General features: G+C 43.9%; 3 protein-coding genes across 4 annotated transcripts; 1 reads left to right on the top strand and 2 right to left on the bottom strand.

The window, feature by feature from the left end:
• Positions 1 to 192: 192 nt before the first annotated feature.
• On the bottom strand, positions 193 to 8,373 carry slc2a8 (solute carrier family 2 member 8). Its single transcript, XM_051075172.1, has 10 exons — positions 7,986 to 8,373; positions 6,967 to 7,129; positions 6,583 to 6,789; positions 6,192 to 6,291; positions 4,039 to 4,250; positions 3,527 to 3,676; positions 3,111 to 3,219; positions 2,752 to 2,928; positions 2,338 to 2,483; positions 193 to 2,254 (listed from the first exon to the last, which is right to left on the bottom strand). The coding sequence occupies exons 1-10, from the start codon at positions 8,078 to 8,080 to the stop codon at positions 2,108 to 2,110; spliced, it is 1,506 nt and encodes a 501-aa protein (XP_050931129.1). The 5' UTR covers positions 8,081 to 8,373; the 3' UTR covers positions 193 to 2,107.
• Positions 8,374 to 8,721: 348 nt separating this feature from the next.
• On the top strand, positions 8,722 to 13,401 carry LOC108881652 (tetratricopeptide repeat protein 16). Of its 2 annotated transcripts, none has more exons than XM_018673722.2 (13): positions 8,722 to 8,880; positions 9,163 to 9,335; positions 9,491 to 9,581; positions 9,667 to 9,804; positions 9,946 to 10,046; positions 10,148 to 10,277; positions 10,373 to 10,587; positions 10,687 to 10,988; positions 11,493 to 11,637; positions 11,749 to 11,914; positions 12,065 to 12,198; positions 12,383 to 12,524; positions 12,767 to 13,401. In XM_018673722.2, the coding sequence occupies exons 1-13, from the start codon at positions 8,848 to 8,850 to the stop codon at positions 12,785 to 12,787; spliced, it is 1,791 nt and encodes a 596-aa protein (XP_018529238.1). In that variant the 5' UTR covers positions 8,722 to 8,847; the 3' UTR covers positions 12,788 to 13,401. The 2 variants fall into 2 exon arrangements, with proteins under 2 accessions (XP_018529238.1, XP_018529237.1); XM_018673721.2 differs by having other exon boundaries at positions 9,160 to 9,335.
• A 1,804-nt stretch (positions 13,402 to 15,205) lies between these two features.
• Positions 15,206 to 19,100, bottom strand: mymk (myomaker, myoblast fusion factor). Its single transcript, XM_018673725.2, has 6 exons — positions 18,724 to 19,100; positions 18,225 to 18,339; positions 17,460 to 17,608; positions 17,094 to 17,210; positions 16,682 to 16,822; positions 15,206 to 16,465 (listed from the first exon to the last, which is right to left on the bottom strand). Exons 1-6 carry the CDS (start codon positions 18,856 to 18,858, stop codon positions 16,265 to 16,267), a joined length of 858 nt encoding a protein of 285 aa, XP_018529241.1. The 5' UTR covers positions 18,859 to 19,100; the 3' UTR covers positions 15,206 to 16,264.
• Between the last annotated feature and the right edge of the window lie 319 nt (positions 19,101 to 19,419).

Here is a 19,419-nt window from a genome sequence, read left to right as displayed (position 1 = left end):
ACAGTCAACATTTGTATTAGTACATCATCCCTCCAGAATTTAGATTTGCTTTAATGTTTATGTTGATGAAAGACATATTTTGATGTCTTTCTGTCACCTGCATCACAAGTTGAGTTTTGACAACTAGGGGATGTAATTTAAAATAACAAGAAAGCTGAAGAATGTTGAATCATTACTGCAGAACTCAATATGTTCACAACAACACTGATTTTATTCAGACAGTTTATGGTTTCAGCTTCACACCGGGATAATGAACACAGACATGGAAATTCACAGTTGAGAAACTGGGACAAAAAGCTTTATTTGATCCTGTTCCGAGTGAATTTGTGAATGATATATGTCACAATCATCCAGCTACAAGAAAAGGCGTTAAAGAGTGGAATGATTTATGTATTTAGCTTCACTGAACTCATGGCAAAACAAACACCACAAAATCACATAAACTGTAAAAAGACAAAAGAAAAAGAATTCACCTCTTCTTATATATGACATCAAAAATCATCACTGTCCCAGGTGTGTACACATCAGATAATATATGTTTAAAACATTATAAGAATTCCAAAAGAAAATTATTACAAAAAAAACACTTATATTCTTTGTCAAGAGACTTTACAGTTGGCAGTTTTTAATTCTACTGATGATAGTGTCAAAATGTTTTCTGTTTAACATAATCTGTTGAATTTCACTTCATTTCTCTGATGCTGTAAACTACACAGTTAAATTAACAGTCAGCACAGTCAGTGTAAACAGCAGACTCCTGTCGCTTCATGATGCATTCACTTCTCACTAAATATATCATTTATAAAAAAGTCATTAGACTAGTTTCTAAGCTTCTAGTTTGGCACTGAATCACACTGAGTTAACACCAGTATTGTTTGTAAGAAGTCCCTGCACTTCTCTGCATGCTTTAATGTTTTCAAGTGAGACTTAAAATGGAACAAAGTCCTTTGTTTAAGCTCAAACAGCTTCTAAGAGTAGAAAACTATCAGAGAATTAACAAACTCAATGAGACGATGGGGAGTATTACAACAAAACCATATGGTCTTTTAACCATAACTGATGATAACTGGAACAACACCACCCTGAGAATCTGGGTGAACAGCAAGTGGATTACACTGCAGCTGCAGTTTGAGAAACATCTCTGAACTTTCTGAAAAAAAAAAAAAAAACTCTGTTATTACTTAAAGCTTAGCACAGTCTCTTCTCTCTTTGAAAGATGGAAATACAAACGTTTTATAATTACCTTCAAAGTGTGTTAAAACCCTAAAAAAGTTACATTTCAGATGGAGCATACCTTTTACACTTATTTTGCTCAGATACTTAACAGTAAAGAATTTTCACCCCAAAGAACAGAGGCCAGTGTTCAGCATATAATCAGTACCGTGTTCATGTTCTGCAGAAATTTAGTGCATATATTAAAACTGTCAAACAGCCCAACACCTGAGGAAATCTTAAACCTGTACAGAAGAACTTCGCTAATCTGAATGAGGTGAATTACAGCAGGACGACCTGCAGGGGGCAGTGTAGAGTAGTGTTACACAGGGAGTTTCATGTGCTATGATCTTACAACTCAGAGGATGATAATTCATCTCCACCACAGTCAGAGTTCCTCATCTAAAGTGGTTTTGAGCAAGAACTAAACCTGTACTGAGTCTGCTCAGCCTGAGTGACTGTTTTAGTCCAGTTCTCAAAATGCTCTTCAGATTGTTTTGTTGCTGTTTCTGAGCACAACATAAAATGGAAAGGATTAAACCTGTGGAGCTCAAGCTTATGGCCTGATAATTAGATTCTTTAATATTAAAGGGCTTAGGTCAGATACAGTTCAACAGAACCACAAACTGCTGCCTCCAAAATAATCACAGAGATGAAGCAACACCTCTCTGAAACTGTCTGTACAGAAACTGAACATCAGAACCTTCATGAAGGAAGGAATCATTACAGGACTGTTGTATTCATCTGGATTTGGTTTAAATGATAAGGAAGTGCCTCAATCAGGTTTATAGGATTTTAAAATGCCCACACAGAGTCTCAAGGACCAGTCAGTTCACAAATACGAGATCAGAGATTTTTCAGTTTGTAACGTGATGGTTTTGGCGGTGGGGGGGCTTCATGGACCTGATGTCCCTCTGAACGTGGCTTCGATTTGCTCCAGTGTCTTGCCCTTGGTTTCTGGGATGAAGGCCATGGTGAAGATGACGTTGACGATGCACACAGAGGCGAACAACCAGAAGGTTCCAGCGCTGGTTAGAAGACTCTGGAAGAGGCCACGGTTACATTCACATGAATGTCTGAGTTTCTGCATAGATAGAAGAAGAATGTGTTACGCTGACCACTCACCATCATATCTTGGAAGGTTTTGGTGACGATGAACGCCATGCCCCAGTTGGTAAGGACGCAGGCAGCGCTGGCAAACCCTCTCACTTTGACGGGGAAAATCTCCGACATGACCAGCCACGGGATCGGACCCCAACCCAGAGCAAAACCTGAACACAAACAATTATTAATGTGGTGCAGTCACGCAGGCCAGGCCATATACTGTTGACAGTTATCATCACCAGGGTGGTTGGCCTAAAGTTAATTTAGTCCTTTATGGAAAACATGTCACATATAACACAAGACATTCCAGTGAAAGAGGGAGAGGAGAGCATTATTTTTAAAATGTACTGTTGAGCTAATCTGGAAACACAATTATTTCACTGCAAATTTGGAATTATTTGGACTCTTAATGAGCATTTAAACCCACGATCTCACCTGTGATGAAGACGGCCATACTGGCCAGGGCCAGCCAGGCCAGGTCAGCGTGGGGTTCTTCACCAGCCGTGCTCTGGACGTCCAGCATCAACAGGCTCAGGGAGGTGGTGCTGTGCATTTTGGACATCAGGTAGAAGTAAACCCCGAATGCTGTGGTGCTGATCGCCATGGCAACGCCTTGATATTTGAAGAGAAAACAAACAAGATCTGTCATGACAACTTTTTTTTTCAGTATTGGAGGATATTTTATGATTTTATTAGAGTCAACAGTGGAGAGATGACAGGAAAGACATGTTCACTGTCAGGGAGTTTTCAATTCTTTTTTTTTTTTTTAGTTTAAAAAAAAGTTAATAAAACACCTGAAATGATGAGAAGGACTTTCCTTCCAGCCTTGTCCATGATCAGCGCTGCGACTGCTGTAAAGACGACCTGAATCAGACCCACGATCACTGAAGCCAGGTCACTGTCCTGAAGATGACACAACATTCACATCATTTCAACATTAAACTGTGTACACATACAGAAAACTCCATAGCTTTACTGTTTCTATTTTTATCCAAAATGTATATCAAGACTTTCACCTAAAACTGCATCAGAGCACTTTACTGAGGACAGAGGACACAAACAGGAGCGTGACTGCTGATAAAGATGAGCAAACTGACAGTGCTGGACAGAGGTTGTGTACCAAACTAAACCAGTGTAATTGTAACTGAATGGAAATCTGAGAGTCTCTGTTCATTTCCCCTGAATAAATATCTGTTTGAAGCCTCCTCACCTTAAAATGTGCTTGTTCAAATATGTTCTCAGCGTAGAACATGATAGCATTGATCCCTGTCATCTGCTGAAAGACCATCAGCATGATGCCGATCACCAGAGGCTTGTAGACACCAGGGTCCTTCAGGTCCGACATCTGGAAACTAGAACCCTGAGAGAGAACAGAGAGAGTGAGATCATCAGGCCACAGGACAGTCCTCACTGACAAAACTCAGATACAATCAGTGAGATGTCTCACTGTCTGGGACAGCAGACCACACTGATTGACCCTTTGACCTCAGCAGTCTGGGTTTTTACTTCATCATTTCAGACAGTGGGGACATCAGCAGTGAGGAGGAAGCTGCTGTCACAGTCAGGAAATCTTCAATCCTACGCTGTATTTTCTGGTTCTTTTCTGGTTGATCTGGTTTCTGGTCACTGTGGTGACTTCACCCAGTCTGTTCCTCGCCTCTCATCTCAATCACAAACCACTTTCTCCCTGGGCTGACACTGTCCACGGCTTCACAGACTCACCTGCTCCTCACAGGCGTCCTCGATACGAGCACACTCCCATTCGACGGGGGCGTCCGGTCCTCGCAGGAAGCGAAGCGCCTCCTCGGCCTCCCGCCTCTTGCCCTGCGACAGCAGGAAGCGAGGCGTCTCCGGCATGAAGCACATACAGACCATCATCAGCGTCGGAGGGATGGAGCTGCAGATCGCCAGCCAGCGCCAGTCCAGGAAGAGACCTGCAGGACCAGTTCACACAGCTCAGAGAAGGCTCACACTGAACTAAGGCTGTGACTAACTTATTTTCATGAAATGCCAGAGGGTGTAACTCATCGTCTTCAGTGTGTGATAAGGTTACAGAGGAGCAGAGGAACTCATACAGTCTGTCTATAACTTCATGCAGTAAATTTAAACTCTTTATGGGACATAAAGGACAGTCCACTCCGTCCATACACTGACCTTTCAGCCTCTGCTCAGTGGTTTGTTCCAACCGACTGAGAAAACATTTTTATGAGTCAAAAACAGGACGCTTATCTCACATCTGTTTAATCTGTATAATTACCACAAATATGTACAAGAGATATCCAAAATAATTATACATTATCCAACTGAGACTCTCTAAAGGCCTCTTTCAATTAGCAGAATGAATGAAATGAGGTGACCCCGTTGTCCCTGCGTCTCCATTTCTCAGTGACCCCAAGAATTTTTTGGTTTTTCCCAGAAGCCGTGGAAACATGGCTGAACAGGCTGCAGGACACAGAGGAGCCTTGTCAAATCCAAGTTCCCTCATGAACATCTTCATCTGCTGCGTCTAAAAATATATTTCTCTGCTGATCTGATTGTTCCACTGAATTTTTCTACAGCCATCACAGTGTTCACCTTTGTGCTGAACAGCAGCTGGTTTGTGATGAAGTTGAACTTTTCTTTTTTTATTATTTGCAAGCTATCAAACAATTACTCCTCTAAACATGAGATGTCGTGAAACACACTTCCTCATTCTATATCAAGTGATTCCAGCCAGTGATTAACATCAGATATGTTACACATTAAAGGGCCATTTAACCCAACACAGAGACATTTATCACTGTCCTCTGGACATGGCATCGAGTCATGCAGCTAATTTAGTTTCTGCCTCTACTACCTCTGCACAGTGGAGGTGAATAAACCATGTTCCAGTGGAGGCTGTTGACAGTGAGGCCTGTGAATTATCCAGAGTAACCGGGAAAATGTGCCAGAATCTTAAAGGTGCAGGTTTTCTTCTATTGCTACATAGCTAACATTAGCACTGACAGCTGTTTACTTATTAACTGTTTAACCTGTATTTTACCCTATTTATACGACAATGAGAGAAACCTTTAACGCAATTCAAACACCACATACACCAACAACCAAACAAGACACCCTGAACAACACGAGACAACCCACATCACGTGACTCTCCAGCTTCTATTGGGAAAACGTGAATGGCATGCAGCTAACAAGATTAGCGAGAAGCAGCTACTGTCACACAGGTCGAGCAGTGAGGCTGCAGCTGAGGAATCTGATCATATCTGAGGATGATCACGTCACATGACGGCCTGGTTCCGGTCATCTCGTCTCCACAACCTTTGATCAAGAGCTTTAAAACAGCACAGCGACCTCGGAGAAGACACTTTAAACACAACGCTGTCACAGGGTGTCTGACAGCGTCAGAGGGAATCAATACAGAGAAATACCTTTTTAGATAAGAGGGCAGATTTGAAGCCCTGCCTTCTAAAGCTCGTGTTATCGTGGTGTCACATTGTAAAATTCAGTTACATCATTTTAGAGGTTGTAAACTACTGTGGTTTCATGGACAGCTCAGCTTCCTGTCTCCACAATCAAGACTAAACTTAGAGAAGCAGTGTTCAGTTTTTAAAATATCTGGAACAAACTCCCAGAGAACCTGAGATCATCTACAACTCTGGTCTTTTAAATCAAACCTTTAAACTCTTTGTTGACTTTTCTAAAGTCGTATTTATGTGCATCTGTTTTACTGTTTTTTTATATCATCTTGTGTTGGTTTTATATCTTGTCTCATTTCCTTCATGTCTTATGAATCACCTTGTTGTTGAAACACATGATACTCAGTGAGTTTCATGGACTTGGAGTCAGACTTTAACAAAATGAGATCGAAGGACACTTAACTCTGAGCTTACGTACCTGCCAGATAAACTCCCATGATGCCTAGCACCACCATGAGCTGCACACAGGAGCCTAATGTCCCACGGACGCGCTCGTGTGCCATCTCAGAGATGTACAGCTATGTGAGGAGAGAGAGAGAGCATTAGACAGGAGGAACACACAACAAAGAGAGATTTTTATTTATAGAAATGTAATCATTTGCCTAACTGATTAATTATTTATTATTATTTTAACAAATGCTGATAACTTTCCTTTAACTAACTAATCATTTAGTGTGTGAAACCACAGAAAATAAAGAAGAATGCACATCATAGGCTACAAAGTAAAATGATATTTTCTTTTAAATCTTCTAAAACCAAAGTGTTTTTATTTTACAATGATATAAAATACAGATTCTTCTGCTTCTCACCGGGACGACCAGCGATGTGACTCCGCTGGCAAGGCCGGTGAGCACCCTGCCGAGGTAAAGCATCCACACGTTCTGCGCCGCGATGATGACGGTGAAGCCGAAGACGAACGGCAGCGAGCAGAACATCAGGCTGAGCTTCCTGCCGATCTTATCCACCATCCAACCGCCCAGCAGGCCGCCCACCGCCGCTCCCACCGTCACTATGGACTGGAAAACACACAGCACAGACATTTTACCCTGTCTTTGGTTTTAGTCATTTCATCTACGATGATCATTGTCATGTGGTGACATGAAACTGCTGCTAAAAGTAAAAACACACACAGTCTAAAAGCAGTTTGTTTCGAGGCATCATGTGATATTAAATCATCATGTTTAGCATTATACCCCAAACCAGGAGGCCTGGACGTCGTCCAGCCGCAGCCGGGGGTCGGCGATCTTGGTGAGTTCGGGGATGGCGGGGGAGCTGTAGCCCAACACGAAGCCGAAGCTCATGGGACCGAGAACAGACGCGAACGTCGCCAGGTACAACTTCCTGTTCTTCACTTTGCTGTGGAGAGAAAGAGGAACAGAATGTAGGAGGTAGAGGTCAAAGGGCACGGTGTCACACGTGATCAAAGCTGATGACATAACAACATTAAAAAGCCTAAAGAGCAGGTTTCTGCAGGCTCTCTGACATGTGCAGGAGTAATGTGCAGCAGTACGATCAACAGGAGCTGCACCTTTTTAAATGAGTGTTAATGACACAGTGAAGTGTGGTTTCATCAAAGAACATGTGACTTTAGCAAAGAAACATGACCCGATAATAAACACATTAAGCACAAACAATAATAAACACATAGTTAGATGTATATTATTACATCAACACACACAGTAAGGAGTGTGTGACTACAGAGAATTTAAAGGACCATCGGAGTTATTATGGTCTCTGTATGTAGGTTGTATGGTTATAGAGTTATATTTCCCTTTGTATCAGGCAGCCATTCATTTCACTTCCTTTGGATGGATGGGCATGAAAATCAGTTTATCGATTAGTAAGCTGAAAGAAAATGAACTGTCAATAACTGTGATGACTGTGTCGTCAGTTAAGCTCTGATGTGAGGATTTTACTGTTTTCACATCACAGTTACCTGATTACCTCTGGGTTTTAACTGTTGACCCAGTAAAACTATCAATCTGAAGATGTCTTTGACTTTGGGAACTTGTGATCACCGACATTTTAAAGGCTGAACAACTTAAACTAATCTAAACTAATTATTCCTGCATGCTAACACAACTGATGACAATGTACCTTTAACTTGACTTTGACATTAGGGTAAATATGTTTCAAGGCTGTAGTAACTGATTACTTGGAAATGGATCGGTGAGTTTTACAACATGTCTTTGGTTTGATTATGCAGACTGACCTCAGATAAGCCTCCTGCTCAGACATGAGTCCTGTAGGATCCTCATCTCCTCCCTCCGCATCCAGCAGCCTTCTCCTCTCGCTCTGGATGTCCATACCGACAGCACCGATGTTTCCTGGTGAATGTTTACCTCCTCTCTCTTCTTCACCTTTTACATGGATCACAGGTCAGGGCGAAAATCAGCAGTGGCTGCCGTCGCTACAAACTGGAAACAGTGCAGCCGAGAAACTCTACAGTCTGACAGGAGGCCGTGAAGTAAACATCGGTCATTTCATTCGTTACAACCTGACCAGTAACTCACCGCCGAGGCTGTCGGCGGGGGTTTCTGCTTCCTCCACCGGCGGCCAACTTGCTTTGTCAACATTTCAGTCAGCTGACCACCAAGTGTGGCTCATGTTTCCGCCTTTGCCTTTTCAAAATAAACGTCTTCCGGTAGCGGTTGGAACAGCGTTAGCTACGTCCTCAGCCAAACACCATCGTTTAACGTTATTAAAGAGAAACTTAAATGACGTTGTTGTAACGACAGGTTCTCCACTTGTGTTTGTGAAGGAGCGTTACAGAAAAACTACCTCATAGACACAACTCTACACCACAACAGCTACGGACAGTAAATCACAATTACACGACTTCGCTCTACATTGGTGGGATTGACACGGCACCGGAAGTAACGGGGGAACTCTCTCTGTCAAAGAAGAAACTCTTTGTTTACAAAATAAAAGCCCCTGGTTGTGTTGAATTTGGTTTCCATGGTGACATCTAGATTTAACGATATGCGGAAACTCTAATATGCTAACGAAGTGGAAATTTAAAGAGTAAAAGTTATAAAGCTAATGTAAAACAGCTAACATCAGCTATTCATGCGATGGAGGAGAGAAAGGAAAGAAATGACCAGACGGTAAATAAATTAATGTTGAAAAGTTAGAAGCAGTTTGAAGTTACAGCTTTCTGAATAAGTGATTCTAAACACAGAGAAGAGCTTGAAATGAGTTTAAATGAGTTTAACATTGCGGTAAGGCTTTAGTTTGAAGCCAGCTGATTGAATCTTTTTAAATCTTATTATTTTATTTTCAGTAGACCAGCCAAAGTAAAGCAGAACAAAATAACGTTATGATGTAGGCAACATTACAGCATATGTTTTAGTGTTTAACATTAAATATTTGTATTGATTGTTCAGCAGCAGAGTTTATTTCCCACTGCGGTGTCAGAGGAGGAGCTGGATGAAGCCAGAAGAAAAAGCACCTTGAAGCAGCTTTTTGGCTCCAGTGAAATCTTTGAGGCACCAGCAGAGGAACGCCGTCAAAGAGCAGACCTGCAGGGGAGCCTCATCATTCAGAGAAAGGCTGCAGAGCAGTGAGAATCATGAATGTCATTTTGCTTTAGGATTTGCTTCAAGAGAAGAAACAATCATATCTGTGTTATAAATATATACGGTGTGACATGAAACATGAAATCCTGCAGGTGCCTTGTCAGCGTCAAATAACACTGATAATCTGTTTTCTTTGTAGTTACACAAATGGAAAAGAGGCGATGGAGAAGTTCCAGTTTGAGAAAGCTGTGATCTGCTTCTCTAAAGCCATCACACTGCAGCCAGAACAGGTGCTGGGATAACTAGGACACACAGTTACCCATGTAAAAACGTTCTGTATGAAGGGCAGTGATGATATGTTGTCATGTGATTCAGACTCAGCTGTATGTGAGTCAGGGGGAGGCCTACCTGCAGCTGTGTGACTTCCAGTCAGCAGCAACCTGTTATAAAAAGGCCTGGATCCTGGAGCCCGGATCCTTCAGAGACCGGCTGGCCTTCATCTACTATCTCCAGGTAAGAGTCCCCTCAGCGCTCCTGTGGCTGAGGTGTATTATTACTGTTACCTGTGCACTGCAGTGTGCAGCAATCAGAACAACTCTGAAGAACAAGGCCTAAACATTAAATCATTTAACGCTGATCTCTCTGCTGTCTCAGGGTCAGTGTTTGTTTGACCGAGGTCTTTTCCTAGACGCTCTGGAGGCCTTCCAGAAAGCTGCTGAGGTGAAGCCCGGCTGCAGGGCTCACGCAGTCAGGAGGTAAGAAACCTGCATCCTCACATCGAGATGAAAGCTCTGCATTTTTTCACCTGTTTTGTAAAAATGTTGTTCATTCGTGTATTTTGTTCCTTGTGTCACAGCCTGGCCTGTCTGACAGCTGCAGGTCACCACACTGACTGTCTGCAGCTGGTGAACGACTGGATGGAGTCAGATGGTCCGACCTCTGACCTTTACATCCTCAGAGCCCGACTGCACAAACAGCTCCACCAGGTTACAGCTGCACAGACCTCTCACTTACTTCAATAAATACTACCTTAAATTCACTGCACTGATTCCAAGTACCAGTGGTTATCTCTTCTTTCCAGACGTCACAATGTTATCAAGACGTGAAGTCGGCGTTGGCGTTGAACCCGACGTGTCTGGAGGCCGGAGCGCTGCTGCTGCAGCTGCAGCAGGCCAGTGAACAGGCCAGACAAAAGGCCGTGGACAGAGCTTTGACTGGCCAGCTGCCTGAAGCCCTCTGCATGATCAACATCGCTCTGGAGAACTGCCCACAGGACAGACGGCTCTACCTGTTCAGGTGAGTCCACACTATGTGATTCAGACAAGCTTCAAGTAAGAAATAGAGATGAAACTCAACTCAGCTCTGTTTCTTTCACTCTAATTCTCTGTCCATCAGAGGGATTCTGTACCGACGTCTGAAAGACTTCACAGCCGCCATCGAGGACCTGGTCCAGGCTGTGGAGCTGAGCGAGGAGGAGGAGGGGGAGGAGAGTGGGGTCACAGGTCGAGCAGAGGCCAGAGACAAGAAGGACGAGTGTGTCTCTTTTGAGAAGGAGGTGGAGTTTCAGCTGGTGCTCACCTACAATGACTTTGCTGTTCAGTGCTTCAGTAGTGGCCTGTACGCTGAGGCAACCCTGCTCCTCAACAAGGCCATCGAGGAGGAGAAGAGCCAGGCAGGCCTCTACCTGAACCGAGGAGGTGAGGCCAAGAACACTTGTCAACACACAATCATTCTGGTCAGAGGGGAAGTTTTCTTCAGGTCAGAATTAGATTCAGAAATGAGCCATATAATCACAGAGTCCTCAGTCTGGATCAACAACTCTGTGAGTCTGAGTCTTATCTGCTGCTGCAGGACAGAAAGTATTTAACTGTCTCTGTTCCTGCACATAGAAAACACAGAGCATCGTCTGATGGTGACCTGTACATGATGATCAACACTCAGCAACAGTATGAGGAGCTTTAACTATAGTAACTGTACAGTTTATACTGGTTCACTGCTCTGGATATAATAAATGTAATAATCAAATAGATTTTGGATTAAAATTTCAAGCTGCTCAGCAGGGTTTACTTTGTATTTCTAAACACACTACTGTCCAGCAGAAACCACCAGTCTATCTATCAGTTAGCTGATTGATGTAAAATTAATAATGATTTTGATAAGTGATTGATCATTAATTGGTTCCTGCCCCTGGTGTGTGTCAGACTGTTTCTTTAAGCAGGGTGAGTGGTGTTATGCTCTGGCTGATTACCAGCAGGCTGAGGAGATGATGCGACCTGATGACCCTGCTGTCCGGCTGCGCCTCGCTGTCCTCCACAACACTCTGGGCTCGCTCTGCTTCCAGGACGGGTCAGAACCACACAAACGCACACTTAAACACATCCACACAGATACCTAGAGACAGAGGTCACTGGTTCAGATGTTGGATGTGTGAGTGTGTTTGTGTGTCTGCACCTGCAGCCGTTTCCAGGAGGCAGCTGACATGTTTTCTCTGGCCGTCCAGTACAACCCCACAGCCGGCCGGTACTACGAGAACAGATCGAAGGCCTTCCGAAAGCTGCTAAACTTCGAGGGAGCCAGGCAGGACTTCATCTGCATGCTGATCCTGGATCCCACCAACGAGGAGGTCAGAGCCTCCTCTCACAGAGAGGATGTTGGTCTCCTCCTCACATTCATGCAGTTAAGATGTGATTCTGCACAGTCAGGTTTTCCTCTAATTAGCCTCTCAGAAAACAATGAATTAATATTTGTAAACTGTGTGTGTGTGTTTGAGCAGCTGCCTCCCATGCTGATGAATCTGTTCCCTGGCTGCAGCGTGTCTGATGTTTTGTCCAGTCCAACAGGACAGGACATCAGAGTCCAGCTGATGGACATCATCCAGGCCTACAGCTCCTTCTCTGAGCAACAAAGGTCAGCAACACAAAATCCAACAGGAAGGCTAAGACACAAATCAGCAAAAACAGGAAGTAAAGAATGTAGCTGATGAAGGACAGTGATACTGTGACAAACAAACTGAATGTGTTATCACCTGAAATGTGTAAAGATACATCTGCTCCTAGTTTTGTCCAAGCCCTGTGTTGTAATGTGTCCTTAGACTGAGTGAGAAGCTTGAAAAGATGACGCTGACCAGTGAGAACACAGCGAGCCAATCAGAGGACCCGTGTGAAACAGAAAAGGAGCTGAAGCTGTGTGTAAACCAACAGGAGGTGGAGATAAATGTGAAGAGCCTTCTGCAGGTGCTGATGGGAAAATCATCTCTCGCTTCTTTTAAATTACTGGAGAAAATCAGTTCTTTAAAAAGTCACAGTCATCTCTGAACCTTTATTTAAATATAAGAACAGCTGATTAAGAGAGCTGTGTTACTGAAAAGAAAATATTCAAACAGAGGTTTATCAACAATATTTTAAAATCCACATGAGGTCAAACTATCTAGTATGTTTTAAAACCAGGTCTTAACTAATCTGTTTGACTGTGGCAGGTGAAGGAAGCAGCTCTGTGATCATCCATCTGAGCACCACCTCACCACCCACCACCGCCCACACACTGGAACAGGACCAGTCCACCTTTAGACACAAAGGGAGGCCGTTCTACTACAAACGACCTGGGGTGTTTGGAGTCCACAGCTCAGCAGTGATGGTGGGATTACTCTGAGTTTATTTGAAATGTTTTATCTGATTGTGAGTGCTGAGTTTTTTTATGTTCATTTCTCTTTGTTTTGATTTTAAAATGATCCCAGTGTGTGTTTGATGAAATCACTTCTAACAATAGCTTTCATACTGTGGATACAGCAACACACTTATGGTCAAACTTGTGATTTTAAGTTTAAATTCAGCTGTTGCAACGCTCTTCTAACAGTGTGGTATTATCCTTTAATGAGGATGCTGTTATGTGCTGTGGTCCAATAGATGGCAGCAGAGGCACAATTTTACCACAGCAGCATCACTGCTGTGTTTGACTGGTAACAGCTTGTCTTCTGTCAGATCTAAATGTGTACTGTTCAACTGAAGCTCTTTCTTTTTGTCTTTATCTCTTGATGTTTTTCTGTGTCTTTATGTCACTGCTTTTCTCTTGAGTTATAAAACCATATGTACATGTTCATAAACATAATAATGATGCCTGTTTTCTGACCTGAGGCTCTGTTACAACCTTTCAGGTCCACAATAGACCATGGATCTAAAAGGGTACACAAGACGACATTATTTTAGACTGATGAAGTGCAGCAGTTTGTCCTAATCAAAGAAAGAGAGTAAAGAGAGAGCAGTCTCATGCAGCTCAAATACAAAACCATGTGAGGATCTGAACCAGCTTGTATGGTGCGTTGTGCGACCACATCTGAGGTCAGAGGTGTTAAGACCCAGCATCCTCTCACACACATGGTCACACACATGGACAATGAGCATGCTGAGTCCTTTAAGATATGTTAATGATCATAGATACACATTAGAGTGTGGTTTGAAGTTAAAACAGATGAAAGACACATCAAAAACAAATGATATAATATAACTGTTCAGCAGAAGTATTCACTCTGATTGGCAGTTAAGGTGTTTCACTGTGAATCAGTATCAGCAGTGAAGATGTGATGTGACCACAGCTCCTCCTTGGCCTCTGAGAGGCAGCTGACCTCCAGCATTAACAACAGCTGTGGCAACAGCTGACACACAGAGAAAGGACCTGTGGCACATGGGCTGCTGCCTCACCATAGAAAGTATCCACACCACATAGCTCAAAGCACAAACATACCAAACATACCAGAGTCTGTTGCAGTCACTTCACGACATGTACTTCAGTGCTTAATTGACTCTAATGAAATCTGCTACAGCAGATTTTCTCTTTACCTTTTTTGAACAGGAATACTTCATGGTGAAAACTGGAGCGAGTGTTCTCTTCTGGTCTAGAAGTCATATTTTCTTATTTGTTCAGACGTATTTCTTTATTATATTTCGATACCCACTGAAATTCCACGCCGCCGTGGAATGTGGGTGCAGACGACCACGAAGGACTGTCAATCAACGCTTATTGTATTGACACTATCGATGTCTGCAGAGCAGCCACCCAATGCAACCTGTGGTGGACAGGCATGGGTTCAGGCCCTCAGACAGTGTGTGTGTGTGTGTGTGTGTGATTCTGTCTTTCTGCTCTTATGAGGACCGTGTGTCATCATGAGGGTCAGTTGGTCCTGGAAAGTCAAAAAACTGAGGACATTTTTCTGGTCCTCACAACTGTTCTTTTAAGGTCAGGACTTGGATTTAGGGTCAGGATTAGGATTCAGTTGGTGTTAGAGTTTGGTAAATGTACTGTCCAGACCATGGATTACAGGCAGACAGTCTTCACAAGTATAGTAATCCAGTCCTGAATGTGTGTGGGCTTCAGCCCCTCAGCAGAGTGGTGAGGGATAGACAGTGGTCGTAAAGGAGCTGAAAAGTGTTTCACACTTGTGCAATAAAAGGCTCGAGTTACCGTCCTGTCAGGGCCGAGAGGTGCAGCCAGCTGGGAGGTGCCGGTGGCCCAGCCAGCCAGGTTTCTCAGCCCAGACAAAAACACCTTTCTCTGGGCACAGGAGCTGGCGGCTTGGCCCCAGCTCAAAACATTCCCTGGTGGAGGGGAGGTTCATTCACGTTTTGGCCAGAGACTGTTTTGTCTAAGATACGCAGAACACGTTTGTAGTCTTTGGGTAGTGTTCGGGGCAGGTGACGTGCGTGGACGCACAGCTCCATGTCCTCCTGAAGTGAAAGTGGAACGGGATATGTGGGTCTGGAATTGGATTAGTGTTGCTAGACTGGAGTGGGCCTTGAAGTATGTGCCAGTCAGGGTTTTTGTCAATGGCCGACCTCTGCAAAGTACATATCACTGCATAATGATAATGGCTTGGATAGTTGAGGCTGTTAAAATTCCATCCTGTCCCTAAAGACCAGTTAAAAACAGGGCCACGACATTTCATTTTATTTGTAAAACATTACAAAATTATTAAAAACCAACGACCATACCATACTGAATATACAATATTCTGTACTGCAATAAATAACAACATATTAATAAAAGTTTTCAGCAGAAACATTACACAGTCTGAACAATGCACATCAGGGACAGAAATCGTAGCCAAGGCTGCTCGGTCAGTGAACCGGAGTTAACAGACAGAGGAGTCCACCTGTTGATCCAGAAACACATCAAGATGCTGCAGTCGGGTTACAGACTGATGTCTGGGCCACCGCTTCCCCTCGCTCCAACGTCTGATGCTCCACATGACACATTTGGCACCTCGAGGACGTATAAAAACGGTAAAATGTGCTTTACAGTCTTGTAATTCTCATAACCAAAATCAGCCGCGTGGTTCCTTTCCCTGCGAGAGACGGGAAAGAGAAAGAGGAGGGGGGTGGCGGACAGACAGAGGCAAGCAGACGAAGGGTCTCCCCTGAGGAACATTTCTAAAGACAATTTATATATTTTGGAGAGATAAACCATCTGCCTGTTTGTTCTTCTCATAAATTTTCCAGTCAGTTTTACTGGCTTGTCTCAGCCACCGTCTCCCTGTTAGTGCTGTGTGTGTTCTTTCGTAGCGTGCTGCCTGTCCTCAGCTTTGGACAAGTGCTTCAGACAGCTGTGTTCTTATCGGGTCTTTGAGGGCACCGGAGGCCTGATTCGCCTTTTGTTCTTGCCCTTAATGTTTTCTAACCACATCAGGGTTCGCTTGATTCTTTACCTGCTGGCTGCAGAGGCTGGTGGATTCCTAAAGTCGCTGCCGACCTTAAATATTCTACCAGCCAAAAATGATGTTTTGGAGTAGAAAGGAAGATCCACATGATGGTTGGTTTCCTGCTGAAGTAGATTAACTTACCAGCCACATACAAGTTTATCAGCGTTTGGCTGACAGATATTTGGTGATTTTCCCATTTCCCGCTCAGAGCCGACCACTCTCTATACCTGTTGTTCAGGGTGAAGTCTTCCTACGTTGGACTGACTGACAGTTGTGTCTTTGGGTTCACTTCCAGCCATTCATCTCTTTGAGCTTGCTGATGCTGGTCCCTTTGACAGGTGTGGAAGGTGGGGGGTGGTATAGTGGCAGGGTGGGGGTGCTACAGCCTCGTGTCCACGGCTTCTCAGTGGGGACTGTCCACACGGTCCGAGAAGGCTTCTTCTTTGGCTTGTCTGTCTTCTCTTTAGAAGTGCCAGGGGACATCGTCTGGAGGGGGAACAATTAGGAAACAGGATTAGTGCGTCATAAAAGACGTTTGAGTTCGGCTGCCAGTGAATGGTGCTGCTTTATTACAGCTTAATCATTTTACCTTTCACTTTCTATCTAGTCTGTGCAGCCTCCTGCTTTAAATCTATCCTGCCCTCACATATGACCTCCACCCCAACCTTACTTTGTTGTTTAGCATGAATAAATATAACATACGCAGCAGCAGAGAGTGAAGCAGCTGAGTTTAGCAGCGTTTCGTCCCGTCCCTGCGTAGCGGTTCTTCTTTGGCAGCAGCAGGATGAAGGACACAGCCAGAGACAGATGGTAGAAGCTGTGGACGTAAGCATAGTCCCACTCCTGCAGTGAGGAGAATACATCACATTCTGTTTAACGTGATTTCATTTATTAATGTGAACTGATTTCAACCAGACAGTCAGCTGCTTTATTAATGGCTGTTTATCAGTGAGTAACACAAAATAAATCAGACTTCAGACTCTTTAGGTCAAATTTAAAACATGATGTGATTGGTTAATGGGTTGTTTTAGCAATCCCTAGAAATTGTGAATCCAGATGTTGGCATTTTATAATATTTATCTGTTGGGATCACTTTTATTTTGATGATAGTCACCTCAAAGTAGAAACGCAGCATCAGAGCGAGAGCACCAAAGCAGCAGCCTGGACCGACCTGCTGCGTGTACACCGTCTTCTCTGGATACACCGCCCTCAACTGCTTCATCTTCTGCAGCTGGAACAACAGGAGACACTCAGGTCATTACAGTGATATCCACAGGGCGATCAGACATCAGAGTGATTGATTGATTTGACGGAAAGAGGACAGAGAAAGGCCAAATGAGGGAGAGGAAAGCTGGGAAGAGAGTGCAGAGAAGGAAGAGTAAGATGAAAGAGAAGAAGACAGGAGCTGAAAAGAAGAAAAAGCTGTTTAAGGTGAAGATCATTCATCTGTTCACCACATGTCCATTTAAAGTCCACTCACCCATTTGACAGTGATGATGAAGACAGCTGATCCGATCGGGCCGGAGTAGATCCCATAGCCCCAGCGATCCTGGTAGATCCTCACAGCGATGGTTAACACTCCAAACATGGTTATACTGGAGCGCTGGGGCTCGTCAAAGTCTCCAAGAGCTGGGACAAGGAGACACATACTGCATGTGACACAGAGGTTTTCAAATATTTCACCATGATATTGGAAAATATGGAGTGGGAGAGTGTGTATGGAAAACACAGGCCTGGGCACCAAAGATGGTTTTCATCATGTCCATGTTAATGACTGTTAGAGTTTGTAAAAATCTGCTCTTTTCTTTCTTAGTGATATTTTTAAGCTGAGCTTCAGTGTGTTAGGCTGCCTCCTCCCAACAAACAGAGCAGAGCAGTCAGTGCAGTCAGCTGTGGGAGCCTTCAGGCCTCCACAGCACGTGACTTAAAGCCCTTGTTGCAAAACCTCAGGGGTGTGTGTGTGTGTGTGTGTGTGTGATCATATGAGAGAATAAGAGCGAGCACTTCTGAGCACGTGTGATTCAAAGACACAACATATGTTATCAACAACTGTTGCAGGCGGAGCTGGTTGTTTTTAACCTTGTGCCTGGCAGGTGCAGTTGTTGAATGCTAATTAACAATTTCCAAACTTGAATTCACACAAGAAGTCCGTGTGTGAGCAGGCGTGGATCTTTGTGTCACATCATGATCGTGGACACTGCTTATGACAGAGACATGCAGAGCCAGTGAATGCACTGGTACTCACCAATAAGTGTGACCCACATGGAGAGAGCCGTGCCGTAAACACTGAAGTACTCCAGAATGTCGTATTTCATGAAACACAGGATGGAGAGGCCTGGACCGTCACATGCATGATAGATCTACAGGAAGACAAGTTCAAGTCAAACAGTCACAATATGTACGATGTTCTCAGGTTAAAACATGATGCATCTGAGAGAAAAGAAGTCAGGAGATGCCCAACACAGTTTACTTCAATAGCCAGTAATGTAGACATTAGATTCAGCTGTTTGTTAAGCATGTAGCAAATATTTTTAACCATACATTTGTAGTCATTTAGAAATACAGTAAACTTCTACTGATCACAGTCCACGCTTGAGAGTTAAACAGCAAATAGAGAACATAACATATGAAATCCTCTGATCAGAATCAGCTGCCAAGACTTCACTTAACGCCACAGTCACTGACCTGCAAGCAACTCAGTCTCATCCTGTCACATCAGAACAGAACTATAAGCACATTCTCACCGCAACGAAGAACATGGTGAAGAAGTAAACCATGGCCTCCATGTGGAAGCCCCTCTTGGCAGCCACGCTGGCTGCAGGCAGGAACACCAGGCTGCTGACTGTAGGAAGCAGCATCTTGGCAATAAATGCACCCATGGTGGAGGGACAGCGAACGCAACACAAGTCTTGTATGTAGATAAGAAAATGTCTTGTAGGCTTCAGAAGCTCCTCAGTCTCAGTCAGTGTAATGATCTTAATCAGTGTGTTGAAGACCTAAATAATAATACATGAAGTGGACGTCCTCAGGTCCTGTAGTCCTCGTTGTGTGTGAGTAGCAGTGAGTGGATGAGCTGGAGAATGCACATACAGCACACATACACACTCCCACGCAGCATGGACACACCCAGCTGTCCACTTTGGCCCTTTAAAGTTTAAATGTCCCACAGGCTGGCAGGTCCACAGAGGCCTGTATGTGCAGTGTCATCGCTGGGCAGCTGTTTGCATACCAGCGTGATATGGTGGGGGCTTTGAGCAGGGCACGGGCCGGTTTGAACATTATCTGCTAAATTATTCTCAGTGATTATTTGTAGCAGGTTTCTTCAGACTTTTTAGCTGGAATGAGCAGAATTTGAGACCAGTACAGGAGGTGGTGTGTCTCCTCTGTAGCGCATGCATGCATTAAGAAAAACGGACACCAAGACAGTGCCCATCCAGTTC

The sequence above is a fragment of the Lates calcarifer genome, linkage group LG13 (assembly GCF_001640805.2).
Source record: "Lates calcarifer isolate ASB-BC8 linkage group LG13, TLL_Latcal_v3, whole genome shotgun sequence".
NCBI lineage: Eukaryota > Metazoa > Chordata > Actinopteri > Centropomidae > Lates > Lates calcarifer.
Note: the sequence above shows the minus strand (reverse complement) of the source record. Positions and strands in the feature narration are given on the sequence as shown.

Coding starts and splice junctions, on each gene's coding strand:
- slc2a8 (XM_051075172.1), bottom strand. CDS start 8,080: ATGGACATCCAGAGCGAGAGGAGAAGGCTGCTGGATGCGGAGGGAGGA. Junction 7,130..7,985: donor GAGCAGGAGGCTTATCTGAG/GTCAGTCTGCAT, acceptor TTCTCTCCACAG/CAAAGTGAAGAACAGGAAGT. Junction 6,292..6,582: donor TCACATCGCTGGTCGTCCCG/GTGAGAAGCAGA, acceptor CTCCTCACATAG/CTGTACATCTCTGAGATGGC.
- LOC108881652 (XM_018673721.2), top strand. CDS start 8,848: ATGGAGGAGAGAAAGGAAAGAAATGACCAGACG. Junction 9,336..9,490: donor CAGAGAAAGGCTGCAGAGCA/GTGAGAATCATG, acceptor TTTTCTTTGTAG/TTACACAAATGGAAAAGAGG. Junction 10,588..10,686: donor AGACGGCTCTACCTGTTCAG/GTGAGTCCACAC, acceptor TCTGTCCATCAG/AGGGATTCTGTACCGACGTC.
- mymk (XM_018673725.2), bottom strand. CDS start 18,858: ATGGGTGCATTTATTGCCAAGATGCTGCTTCCTACAGTCAGCAGCCTG. Junction 18,340..18,723: donor TCACCATGTTCTTCGTTGCG/GTGAGAATGTGC, acceptor GTCTTCCTGTAG/ATCTATCATGCATGTGACGG. Junction 16,823..17,093: donor TGCTGCGTTTCTACTTTGAG/GTGACTATCATC, acceptor TCCTCACTGCAG/GAGTGGGACTATGCTTACGT.